General features: G+C 34.6%; 1 protein-coding gene across 1 annotated transcript; it reads left to right on the plus strand.

Moving 5' to 3' along the window:
* The first annotated feature begins 2,373 nt into the window (after positions 1-2,373).
* On the plus strand, positions 2,374-26,033 carry LOC137408034 (uncharacterized). The gene is made up of 10 exons (XM_068094424.1): positions 2,374-2,500; positions 5,952-6,063; positions 7,242-7,565; positions 8,118-8,501; positions 11,865-12,044; positions 15,208-15,376; positions 19,743-19,891; positions 20,617-20,717; positions 24,090-24,215; positions 25,893-26,033. The coding sequence occupies exons 2-10, from the start codon at positions 5,994-5,996 to the stop codon at positions 25,989-25,991; spliced, it is 1,602 nt and encodes a 533-aa protein (XP_067950525.1). The 5' UTR covers positions 2,374-2,500; positions 5,952-5,993; the 3' UTR covers positions 25,992-26,033.
* The last annotated feature ends 615 nt before the right edge of the window (positions 26,034-26,648 follow it).

Below are 26,648 nucleotides of genomic sequence, written 5' to 3' on the forward strand. Positions count from 1 at the left end.
ATTGGAGAAATTTGAATTATATCATCTAGTTTTCTATAAAGACTTTTCATGTCTTCTCAAAAGAATTTTTTCATAATGAATAAATCATTCGACTTTCCCCTTTCTTATTACTCATCTTTAAAGAGTTTTATAACGAAGGGAGACTTAACCGATTCCACGAATAGACACGCCCGAACTCGTCCAACATCAGCGTTCATTCAACCGAAACGACATAACACCGTTCACCCCACCGGTCGCCAACCCAACCCCAACCATTCGACGATCGATCGCTCAACTCGTCGACACCCGAACCCCAAACCCATCGCATCGAAACCCGAAACCATCGCCCTCTTCACCTCATCCTTCCCACAATTCCTCTCGACCAGCACCGCATCCTTCCCACAATTCCTCTCAAACTTCATAACCTTAGCTCCCAACACTCACACACCTACCCCCCCCCCCAAACTTTCCATCAGACAACACCATTCTCCGAGGTTCTCGGGCTAAAATGTACCCAAAATCTCACTTTAAGTGCAAACGTGTGTAGATCTGCTCTCTACATACTACTGCTATTTTATTTTATGTCATGCCGTATTCTGAAAATAACATGTTTTTTTAGTTTAATGATTGGCCTGGATAACATACTTCATCTTAAATGAAGTTCATAGCAAGCGGACAACAAAGTCTACAAAATGCTCTCTACAAAACCTCGTCTCGAGCGGTGTCAACATTTCACAGGTGACCTGTCACAGCAATCTTCTAGATCTACAAAACTTTACAAAACTTTTGTATAAAACGATGTCAACTCTCACAGATTACAAGTCTCTCTACGATTACAGCAATCTTCTGCATCTACAAAACTTTGTAACAAGCGGTGCCAACATCTCACAGGTGTCCTGTCAGAGCAATTTACTAGATCTTCTCTTTTGATAATTCTGTTTTAATCAAGACCATAATATGTTCTCAATATCTTAACCGGCATTATATTTTGTAGTAGTTAAGTAGATCAACAGGCATTTAAAAAGTCCATCTGTCTCATTTCACTTTCAGTTAGAAAGCTGAAAGCTCATTTACGTGAGAAAACATCGCAAACAGCTGTTCAAAATATTTCTGATTATCCAAATATGCTCAACTAAATCAATAGATTAAACCTAACCTCTTGGTTATATCAATATGGTCAATTTATAAAGTTTAGGTAATATCAGTTGGTGGTTGACAAGTTGACTCTATGATAACTGCCCAAGGTTTATAGCTGTTCAAGGTTGTAGGAAGGTCATAAGAGTTAGTAACTAACAACTATATGATATTATTATGGGTGTAAACTAATGACAGTATAAGAATGTTTATATATATAAACTTTATCATCTCAATCAAAAGGAATAATGTTTAATACTTTAAAAAAATATTTTAAAGTAGATTTTCTTCAACCTTATATTTTATCATTTATTATTTTAACTTTTAATAACTGACAAATCACTTGATAGTTGGTTTTTTGCCTTTTTTATATTATTAATTCTATTAAAGTTGTATTTTATACTAGTGTAGTTATATGAAATAAATTACTCAAGAATTGTATTCTAATGTCGGTTGTCATGTTGTAATAAATGCTGTTTTTATATTTAGTTTTAATTGCTCCATCAATTCGAAATGTATCATTCTTGCGTGTTTCATGTCACCTTTTAAAAGAGATTAAAAGTAAAAATATTTTAATCGTAATCATGAGGAATTTTGCTATAGCATGAGTAATCATTTCCTTTCAAACAAGCTAAATAAAAGTAGTGAATTTGAAAGCATTGTTGTTCAGCAAAAAATAAGAACATTTTATTACCACAAACTTGTAGTTGCTTGTTTATACCTTATAGTTGTTCAACAGCTCTACTGTTTCGATGGTAGTTTGTTCACTTTCAAGTGGTTTCTCATGCGTAGTTTGAGGTGGTTAGTATTTTAATGGCTGCAGAATAGTTTTGCCTCATAAGTTGTTAAAATACATGTGGGTGCCAACATTTTTAAAGAAAGCATTTGCTGAGCTTGATCAGTAGTACCTGCCACTTAGACCTTCAGCCCTTAAAACCATGTGAGAGTTAGCAGTGTCTAATCAGCAAACATGTTCAACCAACAAATCTGTCATTTAGTTAGCGTAACAATTCACTCTTATTAAAGCTGGTAACTTGAGAGAAATACTATTATTATTGTTGGACTAATTACATGTACATGTATATATAGTATTCACAGACAAGGCTAGCTCAAACGTTGGTGGTAGTTGTGCTACCTCGGTTTGGTAAGGCAAGTCACGCAACATGTTGCTAGGCTCATCCAACTTCAGTTAGGTTTTTGCCGTAAGTTTTTATATTCAAGGCTACAAACAGCGAGTCGTGTAATACTTTGTTTTGGTAATTTCACAGACGAGGAAGCTCTGTTTGTAGAGAGAAGTTGCCCGTAAGGAATAAAAACTTTCACCGTTCAGCGATGTTGTCGCATTCAATTATGTGAGCTTTCGCAGTTATTGCGAAATCGTGGAGAGGTAAAGTTGCATGTTTTCATTGCGTATTTGCAAAACATCATAAAGCTCTCCTTGTGGGTCGGATCATGTAACGTCTACTGTTTAGAGTGACATTAATACAGCTGCGTGATGTTTTTTTTTGTGGCGGGAGAAAGTAATTGTATTTTATGGCGTTTAAAAAACTATCGTAGGTATAGTCAGTTGAGTTTTTAAACAATCTGCAATGTTTATAACAATAAATTTTAACGCCAATTTTCTCGAATAAATCGCTTCAAATTGTTGTTTTTTTTTGTTACTCTGCCTTGCACCTATTTCAATTGTCTCGTAGATATTAACTGTTTTAACAAGTAACAACAAAATGACACTTTTTAGTTCAATGTAATAGCTGTGATAGCAAACTGGTAAATCCTTTTTTGTTCAGCACTAGTGATTTTTGCAGTAATAAACGTACCTTAGATCTCTAAACAAATGTATATAATGTACAATCATTTAGGAGTTTGTGCATTGACCAGTTTTTTACAATTCTGGCTTGGTCTCAGTTGTTTTATACCCTATGATAAATATTTACTAGTTCTACCATTGTAGCTGGCTGCAGCTGGCTGTAGTAATCAAGCATCAGTAATTGTAGCTGTAGTAATCAAAGTTTCCTCAGTATTCCCGTATTACTAAGCGCAGGAAAGTTAGTGCAAACCTGTTATAACTTCTAATCCAATAGTTAATATATTTGTTTTTAATGGTTATAAACCTATTCAAATGGTATTTGGTGAGTTAAAATACATACAAGCAGTTCCTATGAAAACTTTATTTTATGTGATAACAATGATATTAACCTTGAGAAACTAGTGCTATTTCTCATTCTGGTCAAGATTGCTAAGAATTATTTCTAGCTAATTTTAAAGTTTTAACTATATATTATGGAAAATAAAATCTGTTCAATAGTCTTTAAATGTGAGAAATTGGTTCTTGGATTCGTGTGTTAATTATCTAGTTTTGTGTTTGTTGTATGCATATAGACAAAACAATTCAAATTTTGTATCATTTTTCCAAAATAATTTCTTTAAATCATATCAGCTGTGTTTACTCACTTCTTTTACGATTATTATAGCTGTTAAAGCAGCGTACATCTTATTTCATTGTAGCAATATTGTTTGCTTGCTTTTTTGCAGAATAAGTAAAGTATTACCAGTAAAATATAAAACACCTTTAAGAGCTAAAATTTCACAGAATTTTAATTAATTCTATCAGAAAGTATTTTACTGTTTTGCTTCCTCTTCCTGTCATGCATGTGATTTCTGTATCTGTGAGCTCAGTGATGTCAAACTCTGAGTCTCCAATCATCACACTCACCTGCAAGTCATGTCACTTTTACAAGAGTGACATACTGAACAAAGGCATTAAACATAAATCGTATGTTTTACAGATATAAAAGTAGGTTATAAACGAATACATATGACTTGAACTAAATAATAAAATAAAGCTGCTATTTAATAAACTCAGTGGTGCGGCTTTAATCAGTAATAAAAATGTATCCCAATTGTGGTTTTCATAACCAATTTACATAAATCAAAGTTATAAGATGCTGCTATCCTTAAAAATGAACTTACAAATTATTTCATAAAAAATATCGGTATTTTTCTATCATTTGCAATCATTTTTGATGTTAGAGGTGATCAGACTGCCAGGATGTTTCAAGACTAAAATCGACATAGCTCGATCGCAGTTCAACCACTCGGAAGAAAAACATGTGCAAAATGACATCACTAGTTGTTTTCATACCGATAGTTAATATCGGCTATTACGTTCAAGCTGCAGCGTTACGCGCCTCTATTCTTTCAACTGGTCTCTTTGCAACTACAGACGTCACAACCGTTCGCTTGATCTGAGCGCTTTAATCGCAATTAAGTTATATCGATTTTCTTCTTGAAACATCCTGCTAATCAGATCACCTCAAACATCAAAAACAATCACATAATAAAAAAATATCGATACTTTCTGATAAAATCTACCAAAAATGTTGTGTAAGTTCATCTTCAAGTGTAGCAATTCTCTGAGAGCAGCTCAATAGTTAAAAGTCCTTAATAAACATGTCATACATCTCTATGCTCATAGAGCAGTCAGTTACTGTTTTGAGCTGTGATTGGTTAAACAATCTATGAACTTCTAGTTTAGACTAAGTCCAGTATCAACTCTAGCGTAGGTTCTAAGTGATCAGTTTCTAATCCAAACTGTAATCGAACCAACTGAACTAAGTTGTGCACTCCTTATCTGTTCAGTTTTACTGAATTTGTCATAATCGGATGATAAAATAAACTGCTTATAAGTTGTTATAAAGGGCAATCTTTGGTGGATTGTTGAGTTCATGCTGTGTCAAAATATAATAAATATGCATATGTGCAAGTCTTCAGAGAATTCAGTTTTTATTGAAGTTAGTTTTATGTAGTGTTTGTTATAATATCCCCCAACTTACAATCGACTGGAGAGTAAGTAAAAGGAGCGAAATTGTTTCGGTTTCTATATTTCATAAGATCGTACCGAAACCTTATTATCTGAATTTAGATGCTGTTTGAAGTAGATTAACTTTTTATTAAAATTGTTTACGCTGACAAAATATTGTATGAGTGGTGCATAAACTTCTGAATATTTCATTGTTTATACTTAGTGTTTAATTATATTCTCCTTTTTACAAAAATTTAGCTGTTACCTATATTTATATGTAAATTCCTAAGTCTATCGTCGTTTGGTCTGTTCAGCTATAGCTATTAAAATCTAAGAATGAAAAATTCGCTTAGTTCTGGATTTAATCTTGAAACCTCATGTTCACCAAGTAATCACTTAACCAATTAAGCTACGCGAAATGCAATGGATTCCTTTTGGTGATATGAGTTGTTATCTCGGTTAAAATACGCATAGTGCTCTGCGTTACGCATTGTCACTAAAGCTTGCTTTCATGGCTTTTAATAGTAAGTGTGGCAATGCGGGTAGGAGCTTACTCAAATTAGTCATTCGCAATGTGCCAGGCTAATGGCAGCTGGTAGGCAACTGCATTACCCGTCACTGTTTATAAGCTGGTTTTTAATACCCAAACAACAGGCATTCAGCTAGTTAATTGATATGCCTATAATGGGGTCATCCACAAGTTTAGAATTTGAATAAATAGTTTATGAGCCCTTGGATCTTAGTTTCTAATATTTCATTCTGTTAATAAAGTATTAAATTGGTTCATTAAAATCCCATTTATCTTCACTTTTCTACTTCTCAATAAACAAATTATTTATAATTCTTTTAATTAAAGAGGTCTTTTGAAGCAAAGCTGCTACAAACAAGCAGCAACAATTTTAAGGAACCATGAGGCTACATGTATAATTATTGTTATAATAGTATACATGAACTGTTTTTAGAACAGCAATAACTTCTGCAAGTCATGTGATATGTATACTTTCATTGTTTAGTCAGATCATGCCCCTCTTAACAGGTAATCGCTGATGAACCGTCTATGGTCTATTGAACCAAAGTCATGGAGCTGTTACAGCGTTCTCCTGGATTCAATTGCATTCTTATCCTCTCAGCAATAGTTTACATAAATGGTTAGTTGATTTATTGTTTCACATAGGTTCGGTTTGAAGTATTTGTTTTGTTGATTTCTATATAACTTCTACCATGTAGACACAGATAAAGTGGCAAAGTTGGGGTCATTGATATATCTGTAAAATATTGATCAATTTATAGATAAATAATACAGAGTTCTGTTTCATGAAACCTCTCGAGAATTACAGCGCTTAGTCACTAAAATAAGGAACATGTATAACAATAGTTCTGTTAATGATGTCATCAACTGTCATTAAAGTTGAAGGCTGGTATATATGGTAATAAAGTGCTTAATATTCTAGCAGGAACTTTACAGCTAATTTAGATTCAGGTTTGTGAGACTGTATGATATGTTTATAAAAATGTTTGACAATTATTAACGCATGGTAAAGTTTAGCTGTTTTCACTTTGCATACTAACAGATGGTTAAGTTAAAATAGTTATTTTGCATTTATCAACTTTAATTATAATATAACACATCCAAACTGAAAGGAGCAAACTATCAAGTATTTAGTCAGTTATCAAATGATAGCAGATGAAGCGGTAGAAATTATCAAAGAGACCTGATGAAACATTAATTATCGTCAGTGTCAAATGTAAGGTTAAAGTGAGGTAATTTTTTTGAAATATTTTCGGTAACAAACAATTTCGTTGGAAATTTAGTAGCGATTTTGTCACTATTTCAGTGCCAGAAATTATATAGTTTCATAAGGCAGCCATTATGTGTTTGTAAAGTGCCGTCATGTTAAAGCAATCAGATAAAAGAGCTATGCTTATACCGAGTAATATCGATACAGTGATTGTGTTTTGATATAAATTAGAATATAGAGTTTACTCAGAGTAGTAGTATAGATACAGCGATTTTGTTTTGATATAAATTGTTGTGATTATACAGGCTTAACCTATTTTCTTTACATTTATTTGCATGACTTCGTTTAAGCAGGAATCTATCAATTTTGTTGTTTAAATAGTTCTTTTGCTTGAACAGCTTTGTTGTTTGAAAAGTTCTGTTCAAGTACATACTGTAGCATCAAGTTCAAAAGTACATCTTCAAAGTACACCTGTTCAAGTACATCTTCTAGCAGAGGACTGCAAGTCCTTTTATCAGCATCTGTTGCTGCTTATTAATATATTTTATAAAAATTAACAGAGCCAAGCATTCTATGTTTTATTGCAGCTGATACACCATATACAATGTTACCTGACGAGGACAAGAGAGTAGTCAGTGGGAGTATATCATGTAATCAAACATATAGAATCATCATCAGCTCTCTCAACTACTATACCCAGACTAGTACCCCTTGCAACATTAGTTGTCCTCCTGTTAGTGGTGGTTATCTTGATGGATCTAACACAGTCTGTCAGAATGAGAATGTTATAAGGTCATCATGTTATGCAAGGAATAGCTGTCAACTGAGTAACTTACCTCTGCCAGAGGACAGATGTGGATCGTCTGACACAGTTGGAAAAGTAAAGGTTTATTATCACTGCGTTCATAAAGGTTAGTAGACTTAAATCTTTCTATGTAGTAAAGTATGCCTTAAAAATCACCTTGAAATAGAATCACCTTGATTCAATCACAAATTCAATCAACTTGATTGAAATAACCTTGACGTAAGAAAATGACTTGTAAGCTCTTCTCTTTAATAAATGTATTATGTGGCATGTCATATATTAAAAATAAACTTGAATGTCAAGACAAATATTTGATCAACGTTTGTGTCTCATGTTGAGTAAGTTGTGGAATCCTTTGTTGTAACTCTGTACAGCTAATATAATTTGGCTGAGTCAAGGCAGCACCTAACTTTGAATCAGCAACTTGTTTTGATGATTGTCACTGATAGTCGCACAGAGCAGTACACTCACTCATTTAAATATGTATATATCATACATCACAGTTCTATCTGTATCCATGCAACACGGAAAGTTAATGGACCAATACAAAGAAAGTATTTTAGTGTCCCCACATCCACGCTTTTATAATACCAAACTATTGACTCAACAATTTCATTTTTGTACAATCCTTAACATAATTTGTTTCTATATGATTTAGATTTAGTATTCAACTTATGTGAAAGGAGGGCTCTTATAGTAGAGGAAGAAGCTCAAATCATATTCACCACTCCTCTATCATCTCAACAGACTATGTCAAAGTCACGATGTGAATGTAGCATTAGATCTAGGTACCCTAATTGGCTGATTGGCTCAGCAGTAAATATCACTCGTCAGAGAATGGCTCAGCTGCTAGATGAACACTCTCTCGTTTTTATGTACGCAACTACGAAGATAACGGTCGCTACTAGTTATTCTAGGCTGTATCTATCACCTAAGAGAGTATTTCCAGTTGGTGTTTATACTTCTCCAGAAGTAATTATAAAGTATGATAACAGAGAAAACCAAGATATATACTCCAAAGTATTCCTCACAATAGAACCAGGTGAGTCCATATCATAAGTTGATTTAAGTAAATATAGATGTATAGGCTTTATCAACTGTGTCAATGATCTGGATGATAATATTTATCTAATGTATATCTTTTATGGCTCTCACATCATTTCCTGTCAGTAGCTAGCGTTGTGGTTCATCCTTTTCATGGATTCCTTCATATTCTAATATGGACATGAGTATTTGCACTCACTTTGTGCCACATTGTTAGCTGTTTATAAAAATTCCTTTTGTTGTCCACATTTTTATGTCAAGTCTGAGCTCTTAGGTGCTACAATGCATGTTCAAATATTATTTGAAGAGGTTATTATAATCAATGTAAGGTTGCTCGAATGTCTCTTGTCTTTTTTATGTCTTCCTGTTTAATCTTATTTTCCTGCTATCTGTCTCTATTAGTCCATCCCATATGATGTCTATATTTGTGCCATACAAACTCTCTTAATCACAGTGACCTTATTAAAGATGCACTTACACAAAACTTTAGTAGATTTTATCTGAAAGTATCGGCTTTTTTTATCGTTTGTGATTGTTTCTCATGTTTGAAATGATCTGACTGTCAGGATGTTTCTAGAGTAAAATTGACAAAACTTGATCGCGACTAAAATGCTCGGAAGAGTAATAAGTTTTTATATCAAAAACAATCGCGAACAATAGAAAAATGTCTAGACTTTCCGATTAAACCTTTTAAAAAATTGTACAAGGTGATCTTTAAGTAATTCATTGATGTCCTGATAGATATATACATATAAACACATAAATTAAATGAGTTTTACGCATATAAAAATCTTACAAAGAAGTGGTAGTCAATAGTAAGGAGAAATGTGACTCGGAAAGCCCATAATTGCCAATTTATAAACAGTAATACAACATAAATATGGAAATTTATAAGTCGCTCAACAAATCTTTTGTTTCTTCCTTTATTTGGGGAAAAAATTATTGTATGCTGGCTCTCATGTTTTCGGCACCCATTAAAAGCGTAAAAAAATAGTAATGCCAGACAGATAAGTATATGTTTTGTAGCACCTCGAATGTTTGTTTCAAAGAGTTTTTCTGATTTATTTTGTTAAAATAGATGGATCTTAAAATCACTATAAAAAGAACAACTTAGTAAACAAGTTTTACAAATAAGCTAAATCAAGCTTTTGTTCACGATATATCGCGAATGATAGATAAGATATTGAATTAAGATATCATCAATTAGTCATTTCTACTCATTTCTAAGCGATACACTACCGCTACAATATAATGGTTACCAAAAATTAACTTGTATAATGAGATACATTTTCACGTAATTGGAATTAATTTTTAAAAAACTAGCAAATTAGAACTGTTGTTTAATCTTACTTAAATCAAGGTATACCACAACATGAAGAATAATTTCTAAACAGGTTTTTGGTCTGCAGGTGAATGGCCAAGCAGTTCTGCTGAGTGGTTTGAAAGGCTAAATAACAAAAGTGATAAATACATGCGCACCAAGGCGTATCGCTTTTTATGTAATGTTTGATTAATACAGAGCAGATCTCAGTGAGTGAGACATATGTAATTAGGATTAGTGTTTTAACTCTCAAACACTACAGCATCACAAAAAGAGTATATTTTAGTGATTAAAATGATATATGACTTTGTTATACATATGTTAATTATATTGGGCTTATTGATTCCTTCCGTACATAAGATACAAAAGTTATAAGGCGGCTCCATACTTTTGCACATGACTGTATATATAGACTAGCTGTGCTGCCCAGCGTTGCCCGGGTATTAAAAATCAGCTTATAAACAGTGAGAGGTAATGAGAGTTGCCTGCCAGTTGTTATTAGCCTGGCACATTGCCAATGGAAAATTTGAGTAAGTTTACTAATAACACATCACATCGTGACGAAGAGCGGTAGCATATTTGCTCCCATATAACGTCATATATCACCTAATGAATACATCAAGCTCACATTGGTGAATTGATAAGGCGTTGGAGTGGTGAACCGGAGGGTTCAAGATCAAATCTTCTGCGGTACGGATTCTTTATTCCAAGATTTTAATAGCTATAGCTGGAACTACACACATGCACACGACCAACTTCAAGAAATATATATATATATTGTTGTTCTCGGTCTAAACAAGTTTGCAAACGTGCGCATACAAATTGCTATAGTATTTTTGCAAGCTTTTCTTTGTGGTAGAAGGTTTGATGATGTTATAAAAATCAATAATTAAAAGAATAAATACTAGGAAGTACAAATGATCAGTGTGTTAAGTATTTATATCTGGGTATAAAATTTTCTGAACCAGTTAACGTGTGATGCTTTCTTGTTCATGTAAACATTTAGTATGTCCTTTTAGTTTATTCATTTTACATGTATTTTCTTATTGTTAAACTTTCAGTTTTTAATTATTCATTATAGTTACTATTTATATATGATGAATTTGTAAACTTTTTTAATTAAATGATACATTCATTTTTACAATTATATAAAAGGTTTTTTATAATGACGGTGAAAGGGGAGAAAAAGCACCAACTGCTGCTACGGCCACTCCACCCGATGCTAATTTTTACTTGTGCATTGTTACTGTTACCTCTGACATATTACCAATTATCTACTTGATATTAACAAAAAAAATAGTTTCTGTCACACTCTTTTGGTTTTATAATAAAAGAGGATACAATTTTGTTAATTGTTCTAAAATGTTCACAAAAATTCATTATGAATGATGTTATAAAAAAGGTAATAATTATAAGAACAAATACTAGGAAGTACAAATGATCAGTGTGTTACGTGTTTACATCTGGGTATAAAGTTCAGATTTTCTAAACCAATTAGCCTGTGATGCTTTCATGTTCAAGTAACATTTACTATTCATTTTTGTTTGTTCGCTCTGTTTTTATTGTTAAAGTTTTTGTTTATAATTCGGTACATTTGTTATTATTTATAAATCATGGCATTGTAAACTCACAGTAAATGATACATTTATTTTTATTACTCTGTAAAAGTTTTTTATAATTACTATGAAATCGGAAAAAAAGCACCAGCTGCCGCTACAGCTATTCTACCCGACGCCAATTATTTACATGTGTGTAGTTGATGCTGCTTCTGGCATATTACCAATTTTCTACTTGATATTATCAGAAAAATTGATTTCTATCATACTCTTTTGGTTTTAAAAGTAAAAAAGATACCATTTGTATAATTGTTTGAAAATATTCAAAAAAAGTGTATTAGTTTTATCTTTTTTCATTTTAGGTGGTACAGCAAACTTTAACATTAAATGAAAATGTGTATAATGTTAATAAATATTATTAATTGTTATGGCTGTATTTACATAATATGTTAGAACCTTTTTATTATTTTCGTTTTTATTCTAGCTAAAAACCTGATGATTAGCTGTAATGAAGCAGAAGTCAGCAAATCAGTAGCTAGTACCCCTCAGATGACAACGCAACAGACGAGTAAGAAAAGTCAGCATGGTGAGAGCTCCGCTGCATCTAGCATCATTTCCAGAACCACTGTTTCTCCAGCTACAACTAATATTGAGTGCCACCCAGGTTTGCTTCAACTTGACCTCTGTCTGATAATCCAACACAACTTATTATTAACAATATTGAGTGGTAGCGCAGGCCGGCTCACTCTTCTAATAATCTCAGAAATATTGGCTGGCTAGATGAATGCTCGGCATTGCACGGGTAATAACATAATTACCTAGCGAATTTGAGTAACTTAAGCTAGTCTAAATCTTTACTTTAATCAGAGCCATGTGTGAAGCCAGCTTAATAATCATTACATTACAAGCGATGATCTCTAAGGCCTCTAGTAGCTACTAAGCTAAGCTAGTAGTAACCGATAGTATTTTCCCAAGCGCTTGAAGCATGAGTATTTTAATCAATGTAATAAGTATGTGTACAATTATTCCATTGTGTAGCAAGTAGGCTGTGTGAGTTAGTGGGTTAGCTCGCCTGTCTGGAGAACTGGAGTTTCCGAGTTCAAATCCAGTACAAAGCAGATTTTTCATTTTCAAAGGTTTATCGTTAAAACTGGACATCCAGACGACAAACATTGAGATTTTTATACAGTGAGACATGGATAACTCGCCGACGGATAGCTCGAACACAAGGTTAACTCGAACGTTTTTTTTTGTCCGTTTCCACGCAATGATAAATTGCTTTAGATAACTCAACCTCAACTTTGTTAACTCGAACAGTTTTTTTGCCCAACCGCTACCGAGACGGTTGTTATCGCTTTAGAATATCACTTTCTGCCAAGCCATAGAGATAACCAACAACTTTTAGTAGTTCTTTGGCGTCATTATTACCACTATCGGCAAAATATTTTTGTTAACGACTTTTCTAAAGGTTTGCAAAAAATCAAATTTTACCAAACATCCACTTGGGGATAGCTCTCCGCAAGCAAGGAGAAGCAAAGTAACCTTCAGATAAACTTAAAGAAAAATCCGCAAAACTGGTTTTTGTTAAAACGCTCAAAAGAAAAATATGTCTTTTTTTTCTGAGTTTCAACTGCAATCAGGTTTTGCCTATTTTAATCTGAAAACGTCCTGGCAGTCACATCACCTAAAACAAACAAACCTCAAGTAACAAAAGGAAAATATTTATACTTTCTGATAAAAATTGTTAAAACATTACATGAGAGGTCCCTTAACTTGCAACAAGCAATCAATGCTTTTGATTAATATATGGTTTGTATATGTACTGATAAATACATTAATACATGCACTTGTGACAGTGTTCTCATAACTTGAACGCTCTGTTAACTCGAACACTTTCTCTCGGTCCCGTGAAGGTCGAGTTAGCCGAGTTTCACTGTATATTGATTACCGTTTGGTATTTAACAAGTTTTTCATAAATCAAAAAGGTATTGTTTGTTTGCTTTTAAATCAAGTTCACAAATGTTATGACTCACACTAGCGTGTGAGTCATAACATAACACATTAACACTAACACAACTTAGTGCCAATTTATTTTTCTTACAGTTTTGTAAATATTTACCAGATTACCATCTGGTATCACTGTCTTACTAGAGTACCTTAATTGACAAGGACGCGTTGTAATGTTTCGACTATTCTATTGAGGCAGCCAATATTAAAGGAAGTCTCACAACGGCAAAGATGAAGTTTACGGCTAAAACTGTAAGAAGAACAGATAACTCAGTTTTGATCAGGAGTAATTGTCTCACGGAAACAATATATAGCCACATCGCAAGTTTTCATTTATTTAAGATTTTCTAGAATGTGGTAATTTTTATCAGAAAAACAAATTGTGAGTTTGTATTAATCTAAATATTTCCAGACCATCTGCATTGTTTATCATTAGCAGTATCGTGTTATATCGAAGGTCAGCAAAGTTTATTACTGCTTTATTTTCATGTTCTTTCTATTAAAATTGTTGAAATGGTCTAAGAGCAGTAGGCCTACATTCGAAATCTTTCATTTTTTGCTGCTATACTAATATCAAATTGCCCACATTTTAATTTTTCACTATGAAGTATTGTATTGTCAGCGGTTGAAACACATGGTTCACAACATAGTAATAAACCATGTTGTGGGGAAGCCAAGACAGGCAAATCCAAAATTCAAAACTGGAAATTTAGAAATTGTGTGGGTAAATTCTAAAATCCTGATATCACACATTTTTACAGCGTGCATCATCCTAATAATTTATGTGTAACGTCAGTTTGTACCTCCTGTTAGTAAGAGTTCACGGTATTGTGATTCTATTCGCCGATTGGCCAGCACGATTCACCAGGTCTTCTCAGCACTTTAATGAATCTTATATCTGCTGCTGCATCAGCGTTTAATAACATATTGCTTTAAATGCTTTTGGCTAGCAACTAAAGGCTTGCTTTAGTGTAAAGAAGTTTTTTGACCTCGCAACATCTACTGACCCTGAACTTGAGACATCTAATGACCCTGAGCCTGAGACAATGCATGCAATTTTACTAGTTTGAAAAATTGGATAAGAAAGCTTTATACTTTGTCCCTGATTTTAGCCATTGCTTCATATATCAAGTGCTGTGTACATAGCTCGAAGATTGGAAAGTTATCAGTCATATTTAGTGAATGTCCATGTGTTGTCAATCTGTTTGTGAAAATGTTGTTAATATTCATAAGTGTCTTTTATTGAAATAACTTAACTTTACAATTTTGAGAAAGTATCGATATTTTCCTATCATTTGTAATTGTTTTTTTATGTTAGATGTTATCTGATTGCCAGAATGTTTTAAGAATCGATAAAACTTGAAAACTATTGAAACAATCAGAAAAAACCATGTGCGAAATGATGTCACTAGTTGTTATCGTAGTTATAGTTGATATCGACTATTACATTCAAGTTGCAGTGTTATACGTCTCTATTCTGTCAGTCTCTTTGCAACAATAGATGTCATAATCACACTTTCACTTGATCTGAGCCTTTTAATCGCGGTCAAGGTTTATCGATCCATTTATCGATCTGAAACACCCTGACACTCGGATCACCTCAAACATCCAGAACAATCACAAATGATAGAAAAATACTGAAACTTTCTGATAAAATCTACAAAGAATTGTGTGAGTACATCTTTCAGATGTGAAAGTTTTCAAGAACTACAAGCTAGTATCAAATATTACAAACTCTTCTCATAGTACTCTAAGAACAGAGGTAAACGTTATATGTTGGTCCCTTGATAAGGTTCAACTCTTAATTCATCATGTTTCAGACAGCTCACCAACAAAACCAGCTGGTAAAACATCTGATTCTGATTCCCCTGGTAAAGCATCTGAAGGTGACAAGAAGCCTTTAAATACTATAGTGGCAGTGGTAGTTTCTGTGGCTATCATCTTCATCCTCTGTATAATTGTGGTGGCAGTCATTTATATATTGAAAAGGTATGTATTGCTGTTTTAACAGCTCTTTGCTGGTATAAATTTCATTGCTTTAGGTAGAGTTTAATATACTTACAACCACTGCTCATGTACAGATCAGTCATCATTTTAATATGCCTTAGCTAACTGTTAAACATAACATGCTCGTATGTAGGTATATAGCAGCTAGATATAATTTTATAGATATAGCTATATCGTAGATATAGTTATATCTATAGATATAGATTAGATATAGCTTTATACATCTATATATACAGCTTATACATTTATACATCTATATCTACAGCTTTATAGATATATCGTAAAACCTCTATTTGAGCGCCATGGCTTTGTATTTTTCAACCCTTCCATCATAGTGGCATTCTATTAAAAGTGACATTCAAATAGAGGGTGGCGCTTTATTTTGTGCATAGTTGGTCAGATTTCTCGGAAGGTAAATTTATTGGGGATTTGTGCTAATGTCGCCTATGTTTTGCATTTTTCCTTGGGCAGACCGACCTACCTTAGTTCCATCGGTGACAGCATATTTGCTAAACAGTTTGACCGAGTTAAACAAGAAACTACTTTGAGTAAAAATAATATAGATTGATACAATTATTACTTATGTTGGTGTGATCAAGTTTTTGAGAAAAAAACGATTACCTTGGAGTTAACAAATGGACTTCAATACGCCGTAACAATCGCTGTTATTAAGTCGTACAGTGTTCTCATCGTTTATCTAAACAGCCGAGTCTTCTTATCAGGTGTAAACCACATCATGGATGAATCCTATGACAATGGGCTGGATCTATACCTTAGTGATTTCGAATCAGAGTAGTTATAATGATTCTGATGACCATTTTACTCAGGTAAACCGTCACTAAATCCATGGCAAACACTTCAAGAACAACGAAAGAGTTCATTGTTATTGCTGTAATCTACTCATTATTGGTACCATTTTGTGGATATTTTCTGGGCAGTTTTAAGAGTTATAGTTAGGCTGGTGTATGACCTCACTAGTACAAATGGAGCTCCTATCAGGGCTAACTTACTCCGAGCTGCCATTCTTATCGGCCTTTTTCTCTAATGGTAATATTTAATACGAGTTGCGCTTGTTCTAAGTTGAGCGATTAGGGTAGAAATCCAAGGCCATCTCTATAATTGCTTTAACAAAATAGTTATCAATAGAACTAGCCAGAAAGAGATGGTGATTTAAACTCTAACATAATTGGGTCTCTGCCATCAGACGAGTTTGCCAGGCCCATCAGTGGCTGTATCATTGGGAAACTTTTGCCGCTCCTCCAAAGTGATTATATAAAAGTTGATTTGCGCATCCGATATCGTTACTAATTTCACATCTTTGTTTCTGATTGGTTGAGTGAAGAGTTGACACAATTGCTCCTTTCATCTGCTAAAGATATCTTGTGTAACCTCTATTTGTAGCGTATGATAGTTGAAGAGAGAGAATGTTAGGATGGCGTTGTTATGTTCCGCGAAAGTGCAGTTTCTCGAATGGCCTTAGTCAATTTAAATACTGCATTTGGTTGTCTGTGTGGCTCTCTGAGACTGAGTAGATTTTTTGGTCCGATGTAAGTTAAAATTTGGGTGTTTTTTTTGATAGTTTAGTTTATGGATATGTGTTCTTTTTATTATTTTCATTTCCAGCATGTTTTTGATTGAAGAATGTCATGTTTTCTTTGAAAAAGGCTGGAAATACAATATTCAAACCAGATTGTGTAGTAAAGCTGTGTACATTTCGTCTATAGTTCATGCGCCGTGATGAAACTATAAGCCAGTGCAGTAAACACATAACCATTCATTCTTATCTTATGGGTGACTCATGCTCACCAAGAGGCTTGGGGTGATAGAAGAGTTTTTGTTATCATATTAAATATAATACAAGAGGCTGGACAAACAGTGAGTCATGGACAGAAGCTCAAGCGTAAATAAGTTATCATTGTTGGCTTTGTGACATCCTGTTGACTCTCCCTGACTCTTTTGAAAGCTTCGATAATGGCTAGTAGGCGGTTGGCTGGCGTTACAGCGTACTGACTGCGCAGGGGTACCTTTATGGTGTATACCGCAGGATAGCTGCCGCATGCTTATCTTTGATGGAGAGCAGCAAAAAAAATGTTTGCAGGAGTCTCTGACCAGCACACCAGATAGTTTTTGTTTCAAATGACGTGTTAATTAGGAAGTAATAGAAGATGTTGTACTCGGTTATGTTCTAAGACATAAGATAATGGTTCAAACTGCACAATTTAATGGTTAGATGTATATGCACTGTACACTCATTAGAGCTCTGTGCGCTTGCCAGTAGTTAAGGAATACAAGCTCTGTACACTTGTCAGTAGTTAGGAATACAAGCTCTGTACACCAATCAGTAGTTAGGAGTACAAGCTCTATACACTAGTCAGTAGTTAGGAGTACAAGCTCTGTACACTAGTCAGTAGTTAGGACTACAAGCTTTGTACACTTAGTCAGTAGTTAGGAATGCAAACTCTGTACACTAGTCAGTAGTTAGGAATGCAAACTCTGTACACTAGTCAGTACTTAGGACTACAAGCTCTGTACACTAGTCAGTAGTTAGGACTACAAGCTCTGTACACTAGTCAGTAGTTGGGAGTACAAACTCTGTACATTAGTCAGTAGTTAGGAGTACAAGCTCTGTACACTAGTCAATAGTTAGGAGTACGAGCTCTGTACACTAGTCAGTAGTTAGGAATACAAGCTTTGTACACTAGTCAGTAGTTAGGAGTACACGTTCTGTACACTAGTCAGTAGTTAGGAATACAAGCTCTGTACACTAATCAGTAGTTAGGAGTACAAGCTCTGTACACTAGTCAGTAGTTAGGAGTACAAACTCTGTACATTAGTCAGTAGTTAGGAGTACAAGCTCTGTACACTAGTCAATAGTTAGGAGTACAAGCTCTGTACACTAGTCAGTAGTTAGAAATACAAGCTTTGTACACTAGTCAGTAGTTAGGAGTACACGTTCTGTACACTAGTCAGTAGTTAGGAATACAAGCTCTGTACACTAGTCAGTAGTTACCTTTGCGTTTCTTCCTTGTTTGTTAGATATATGTTACCGCAGCAGTTACAAGCATCGATGATTGGCGCTGACGTGTACAGCAGGTGCTGTCAATTACGTCAGTAATACTAATGTGTTGGTTTGGAAAGCAGTTGCTTAACCATTTGTTTTGCAATAAGCAAACGTTTTGTGTTTTAAACGTTTCTGGAAAAATAAACTTACTGCGATGGTAATTTGTTGTTCTTAGCAACAAAGAAAAAGTTTTTATAAATTAGCTTTCAATGTGTGACACTTTTGACTAATATATTGTCAGTGTTTGTTATTGAAGGCTGGTGAAATCATACAACATATCATAAAGAATACAGCAGTATGGCATATGGCCAGCCTGTGTAGATAGTAAAACATGGGTATTATGGCTTTCCATCAGTACTAGACTATGCTGTCTCATTAGACTGACCTCCTTTGACTTCTATTCTCTAACGCCAGGTGGTTGAGTTGAAACTGGTTAAAAAGGAAGGCTTTTCTATTGCATTGGTACCAATTTGTGTAATTATCTTCCCTTGATAAGTCACTGGGCTGTTATGATATCGCTCAGTTGCTATATTTGTATTCTGGAAGGTGATCCAATATAACGGGGATGCATCTTAAAAATGGACTTACACAAATGTTTAGTAGATTGTATCAAAAAGCATTAATAATTTTGTATCTGTTAAGATTGTTTTTGATATTTGAGGTAATCTGCTTCAAAATGAGAATCGACAAAACTTCATCACAATTGAAACACTCAGAAGAAAAATATACCGGTGCGAAATGACATCACTAGTTGCTATCTCTGCTATAGTTGATATTAGTTACTGTATTGAAGTGGAAGCGCTACGCATCTCTATTCTGTCAATCTCTTTACAGCTATAGACATCTTAATCACACTTGTATTTGATTGAAATGCTCAGGAGAAAAATGACATCACCAGTTGCTATCATTGCTATAGTTGATATCGGCTATTTCATTTAAGTTGCAGCGTTATGTGTCTCTATTCTGTCGGTCTCGTTGCAACTATCGACGTCATAATCGAACTTTCGCTTTATCTGAGCATTTTAACCGTGGTCAAGTTTTGTCGATTTTAATCTATAAACATACCAGGCAGTCAGATCACCTCAAACACCAAACACAATCGCAAATGATAGAAAAATACTGATACTTTCTGATAAAATTTTATTAAAATTTTGTGCAAGTTTATTGTTAGGTGTATCCAGCTAAATACAAATAGTAGATATTGCTTGAAGACAATCAAATATTTGTCTACTACTTTTTCTTCTCTCTAACAGTCTATACAACTCTAAAGAACTTTCTTTTTTCCAGGAATCGTAGGCGGAGAGCTGAGAAACATGTAGCCAATGCTTCGGAGAACAACAATGTGGATTTGCCCCTTTTGCACCTATCTGCTCCAGAACCCATCGCAGAAAACGTGTACCATGAACTCGAGGAGCAAAATGACCGCAATGAGAATGGTAGGTTTACGATTGGCTAGGTTTTTTATTCTGTACGGGTAGTAAGTGTTAGCGCATTACTTTGCAGTTGGTCAGTGAGAGTGCCGCCTCCTGTTATGAGGTGACACTCTTTCGACTAAAGATACAAAGTGACACATTCTTCTTCACCAATGTCATTGCTCAAGGAGAGTGTTCTCACATTTCATTGGTCAAGGAGAGTGCCTCTCCTTATGTTATTTGTCAAGGAGAGTGTATTACCTCATTTATATTGGTCAAATACTGTGTCACTTCAAGTTATTGGTCAAGGAGCCTGGCGCCTCATGTTCCTGGTCAAGGAGAGTGTATCGCTTTGTGCTATTGGTCAATGATAGTGTCATCTCACGCTATTGGTCAAGTAAAGTGTGTCACATGTTAGTATTGGTCAAGTAGAGCATGTTCCTGAGGGTGATTAGTCAAGGAGATAATGCCACCTCATGTTATTTGTCAAGAAGAGTGTGTCAAATATTATTGGTTGAGGAGTATGTGTCACCTGTCAATTAGAATGTGTTCTTTGGTGTAATTAGCAAAGGAGAGTACGTCTCATCATTCTATCAATGTGTTAATTTTTTGCCTGTTGAATTGTCAGAAGATATAGTCTTCATTTCGTTAGTTGAGCTGTATTGTTATCATTCACTGTGCTCCTTGTGTCGATATACACATCTTCGTGTCACATGTCAGCGCATGATCGATATGCTAATCAAATGTAGATTCCTCCGATGCTGACCCTTATAAAGTAACTCCAATAAACACTCTCTCCCCGCCTCCTGGAGAGGTTATGCTGAGAGAAGGCCGTGCAGCTGCCAACAGGGTAAGAAAACCTTGACTGTCCTGTTTTTCTGGTGCTATTTCTATGCATTCATGCATGGACATGCTTTTATATATTGCCTTTGATTCTAGTTCAGGGTATAATTACGCTTTTGGAATTTACTTTACCGCTGCCATAAGATTTGCTACAGGATGCTTTGGTTTCTTACATATAAAAGGTATGATTGTGGGGTCAGTAAGAGGGTTTTGAATTACAATCGTGCACTCTTTATAATATTTGACAAGTTACTGTAGTTTACCATTGACTAGGGTACACAACAGTGCATGTTCACCAGATCAGTCCGACAGCAGTCAATACATGGTGATGCGTAGTTTAAGATCTTTATAAACAGCTTAATATTCTAATAAACCTTTTCGAGTTTGTTTTAAAGCAAGCTTTCAATTTTCAGCGTATTAAAACAGAATTTTGTTGGATTCGTTAATTTGCTAGCGATAAAGCCACATCGGTCACATAGGGCTAAAAGCTGATAACTCCAAGTTTATGGAGACGTGTCGGGCTGAACGGATGCTTATCACATCTCCGATTCCATGATTGATATACTTTAGCTATTTTTTATTCATACTTCTCAATGATACACGCCGAGAATCTGAGAGGGGTTCAATGTGTTAGCGGTGTAGCGTTTTTCCGTTATAACAACATGCTTGCATTAATAACATGGGACTTCAGCAGATCAACAGCCAGTTTACTTAAAACTTGTCATTAAAGGATATCAAACTCTGTTTGGTTCCAGAAAGAAATAAGTTCTTTAAAGATGGACCTGCACAAATCTTTAGTAAACCTTATCAGAAAGGATCGATATTTTCTATCATTTACAATTGTTTTTGATATTTAAGATGAACTGATTGTCAGAATGTTCCAAGATTAAAATCGATAAACTTGATTGCGGTTAAAACGTTTAGATCGAGTGACAGTCCTATTATGACGTCTATAGTTGCAAAGAGACCAACAGAAGAAAGACGCGTATCGCTACAACTTGAATGCAATAGCCGATAGCAACTAATGACTTCGTTTCTCACATATTTCTGTCCTGAGCATTTTAACCATGATCAAGTTTTGTTGATGTTAATCTTGAAACATCCTGGTAGTCAGATCACCTCAAACATTAAAAACAATCGCAAATGATGAAAAAACTGACTAGGAAATAGTAATGCTTTCTGATAACATTACAAAAATTTTGCGCAAATCCATCTCTTCAAATAGCAGTGCGGTTGTTATCAGCATTGTTGTTGATTCAAAGGAGGAAGTGTTACAACTGGCACCAGGCCAACTTGTTAAGTAATTGATAGAGCCTCGGATTGACCCTACATGAAATTTAGCTTAAGTGAGTCACATGGGCATTGTTACTGCCTTGACCTCCTTATATGAGTCTGTAGATGTTCATAGCAATGCACGGCTATTGTTCGTCTTTATCCATGAGTTTATTGCCTCAGCCTTCTTTTATTGATGGCTGTAGGTCAAGTTTATAGGCTCCTATAAAACATACACAATAGAAATTGTAAGTTTGAGCTGTACCGCCTTCCTGTAAAATGCCATGAGCTTTGTGCATATCTTTGTTAGATGTTACTATGCCTCAATTTATGCCTCTTCATAGGTTTCAATGTCATTATCCCGTTGAACCGCTGCCATCCTCGTCAATGTGTGTCAGTATCCCTGGGCGATTTGCCAAAAGATAGGACATTTTGACACTTTTGTAAAATATATCTAAACTAACCGAATACCCAGCCCGGTAATAGAATAATTACCTAATGAATTTGAGTAACTTCCTTGGAAAGTTAGATATTTACTGAAACAATATCTACGTTTTGGGCCAGCCTAACAATCATTACACAACAGTCAACAGTGCTAGTCATTAACTCCAAGCAAGCGTTTTAATCGTATCTTAACCAATGTAATGACTATTTGCTCAAGGAATCCATTTTATTCCATGTAGCTTAATGGTTAAGTTGGCCGTCTTTAGATCTGGAAGTCGTTAGATTAAATCCAGTGCCGTGCAGATTTTTCCTTGCTGGATTTTAATTGCCATAAGTGGACACAGGGTTTGACAAACACTTATCTATATATACGGTAGACGCTTTTATAACGTATATCTCTTATAACGTAGAGAATTCATGTGAAGTTTTTGCTTCGCGCTATGTAAAAAGTGCCATTAAACGTAAAGTGGCAAATCAGACAACTTCTCAAATTTGATTTGAATGGTAACATATCTCGCTGCACATGCGAGAGAAAAAAAACGACGTGCGTATAGTGTTATATCTATTATATATACATGTACATATAGGCTGTACAACTTCCATAACATTCTAATTCGTCGTGATTGATCGTCAGATGCGTCGACAAAACAGAGAATAGGTAGCTGCGCAATTGTTCATAGATACTTAAAGTGATCGATTGGTGCGGGTGTTACAACGTCAGTGTTACAACCAATCTAAATGTCACGAGTTGGAATATCGTCAAAGGTTAGCTTTTATCTTAGCCTCGACAACTGGATACAGATAGACGACGAACAGGTAGTACCGCATTTTTATATTAAAAATATTTTGTTGTTTTGCTTTATTGTAGACATATTTTACAGACAAGTTTTACTTTGTAGAATAGAGTTTTGCTGTTTAGAAAAAATAAACATATTTTTGTTAATGAAGATCGAAGATGTGCGCTTCACATTAACTTATTGTGAAACTATCGCAATAATAATCTATAAAACCTGTACGTTTGATCAACAAAACGGAGAGAAGTTGTCGATACAAATTAATAATACGGCCGTTACGGTACAGCCCACAGATTAAAATTTTAAGTCAAGTTTTTCCTTTTTGTATGGCCAAAGAGGTTAGTTTGGAAAGATCTTGGAACAGATCAGGCAATTTACATGTATTTTAGTGTTCGTATAACATACAATCCCTATAATGTAAGCATTCCTGGAACGGATTATGTACATTGTAGGAGCGCCTACTGTATAGATATGCCGTAACCGAACGATATTTGATGAAACTCTTAAAAACAAATCCTACTAAACATTAAAAAATTTTGCGCTTTCATCCCACTAAAATTGTTATAATAACGAAGGAAGCCTGTAAAGATATTCGAAATCAGTAAAAAATTGATGTAAAATTTGCGACCTAACACTATGTAGGAATTAATTTGATTAGTTTTTGCTATTACTCAGAAACAGCAATTATAAACATTAGCAAGTGAAGGCCGGTTTACCCGTCATCAGGGTTTCTGACACATGTTTCGCAATGTTGGAATACTGGCTGGCCACCAGGGTTGAATATAAACTCTGGGAAACTGTGCAAAAACTTATATGCAAGAACTCAGCGAGTGGCAATAAATGTGTGTATCTATTGTGTATATATGCAGTCAAGGAACAGCCGAGGCAGCATCGCCAATATCACTGAGAATAGTTATATATCAGAGGGTACATACGCTGAACCGTGTGATGTTTTACCAAATAATTTAGAAGAAGACTCGTCTCACTCTCGTCAGGTTGGTGAACTCAGATTATTTATATTCACACCTAGATAGTTTTAACAACTTTATATACTCTTTATAACTAGAAAGCCAGATATCTTAGGTTTGCAATCCAAGCTTAATTTGATGGCGTTGTAGTATTCTATAATCTATGAAGTTATCAATTTTTTCTATGTGCCCCATGCTTTGGTTTGACATCTTTATTTTGAAACCATTTTCATTTGATAGTGTATTCAGTTTCACTAAAAGGTTCAATTTCATTTATCATTTCATCAGGATTATTAAAACAGTCTCGATATAAAATGGTATTTTGTAATTGTAAAATTAAAGTGTATATTGTACTTTTGGGAGTTGTGTTTTCTTTGTTTTGATATGCGTAAAGTGTGGACAATTCTGCTAAATTCAAGCTATGTTTTTATAATTATTAGTAGCTGATGGGTCGTTGCAAAACAGTGCAGCAGAATACTTATTAATTTATCGTATTAATAAAATGAGAAATGATCTCTATATCTACAGAACATTTTAGATTATATTTAGAAGGAAAGAAAGATTGTGATATAGTGGAATTAAAATATGAACGCTTGATGCTGGATGTAACGCTGTTCATCTCTATAGGATGATACATACAAGCCAATGATGCTTATTGTAACATCTAACTGCATGAATTTGCTTATTTTTCTCGCTACAAACTACTTTTTGGTTGTAAGTAATCAACATTTTCCAAAAATTAAATTTTTTCAAGACATGCCGCAATAACAGCTTCAAATACAAACTTTTGTTATATTGTTATCATGTTGTAGATCCACAGATTTGGTATCATCTCATACGTGTATCAACTTGGATACCGCAATAAGTTTTTAATTTTTTAAGAAATATACAGCTTTTCCGAATAATAATTGCGCTTCACATGTTCATCTTCTATTCTAAAGAATTCTTGTTATTTTTCAAGATGTCCCTAAGCTCCATCAACTAAGATGCAAACCCTTCTCTATGTGTGAACTTAGGTTATAATATAGATCGTTTACCAGTCTTTGGTAATTGGTAAAAACCAGACATTGATTAGTTTGCTTCTTTTTTCTATGTTAGTGTAGTTGGTTTGCCGAGACACAAACTTAAACTATAACTGCCACGTACAGCTTTCATCGATTTTATCACGAGCTAGCGTTGTTATCACGCTTTTTTAGCTCATTTTTCTCGGCGTTCAGCCTATTAAACATCCTGCAACAACCCACGAGCAATGTTAAATAGCTTATCTACCTTTCATAAAAGACAGAGATTATTTTACAGGCTGGATTTAGTTAAAAACGGGTTTTGAGACACCCATCTCTATCATTCTAAATCGGACTGAACATCTCCAACTTCCGTTCCTAAAAAGCTAGCATACATCATCACATATTTATGGGCGGAGCTTGTTGTGTCGATTGTGTCATTTGCGAGACCGATATTGAATTGGTGTAAAAAAGCCTTCATAACTTTGAAAGTTAGTAAACCAATCTTTATTTTGAGTACAAAATCGAAATCAGCGTGTCTGATTTACCTAGAAAAAGACGATGAAAGCTGTTCGTGGCAGTTATGGTTTAACACTTCTACTAGGAGTAATGTTGGGATTGTTCACTTGGGCCAGGCAGCTATTTAGTTATTAGTCACTTGGCAGCAGTCAGTCACTTGGCAGCAGTTTAAATATGTTTGTAGTATGATACACCTGCCGAGGTGACCTACACTCCTATTATGAAGCGAGCAAAGAAGACAGATAGTGTAGAGCTCATTGAAAATGATCTCTACGGCTCATAGAAATCAGTATACGCAACTAATCCTTCCGACAGGGGTCCTGACAAATCAACATTAAATGGGACTGATTGCTTGATGATACTGTCACAAGTTAGCTTTATGCATTTAAGTATATAGATATGTTGTCTGCTTGCAGGTAGCCTAAGTTCTTTTTCCAGCATTGACAGGGGTGTCTAAATCATATGATAACCACTTCCTTTAAAATCTATTTGATAAATACCCATAAGTGGGCTCAAAATGAATTCCTTTTGATATTCAGAGCATTTGCTATTTTTACAATGATATGTATTTTTTTAACTGGCACATAATCTGGTTCTCAAAATTATTCAATCACAAATTGGTTTTGCAAATCTTTTCTTCAAAATTTAACTCTTCAAATTAGGGCAAGGTGGGAGGGGTTTAAACTTTACCGCTTTGCTAAGATTTCGTTCACAATGTGTTATCAAATGAACTTATTAACCTGCCTTCTGGTAAGGGGCTATCCATACAACCCTCCTTTTCAATTATAGCACTAAGGCCATCTATTTTCTTACTCCTTTTTGTATTACTTCCACCATTTTTTCTGGTTTTCTGAGATGCACACCTGTGATTGTGACGCAGGTTATTAACCTTTGCTTTACTTCATGTTAGTTTATGTGTAAGTGTGTCGGTAATCCATAT

This window comes from Watersipora subatra, chromosome 11 (genome assembly GCF_963576615.1).
Source record: "Watersipora subatra chromosome 11, tzWatSuba1.1, whole genome shotgun sequence".
Classification (NCBI taxonomy): domain Eukaryota; kingdom Metazoa; phylum Bryozoa; class Gymnolaemata; order Cheilostomatida; family Watersiporidae; genus Watersipora; species Watersipora subatra.

Coding starts and splice junctions, on each gene's coding strand:
- LOC137408034 (XM_068094424.1), top strand. CDS start 5,994: ATGGAGCTGTTACAGCGTTCTCCTGGATTCAATTGCATTCTTATCCTC. Junction 8,502..11,864: donor ATTCCTCACAATAGAACCAG/GTGAGTCCATAT, acceptor TTTTTATTCTAG/CTAAAAACCTGATGATTAGC. Junction 19,892..20,616: donor AAATGACCGCAATGAGAATG/GTAGGTTTACGA, acceptor AATCAAATGTAG/ATTCCTCCGATGCTGACCCT.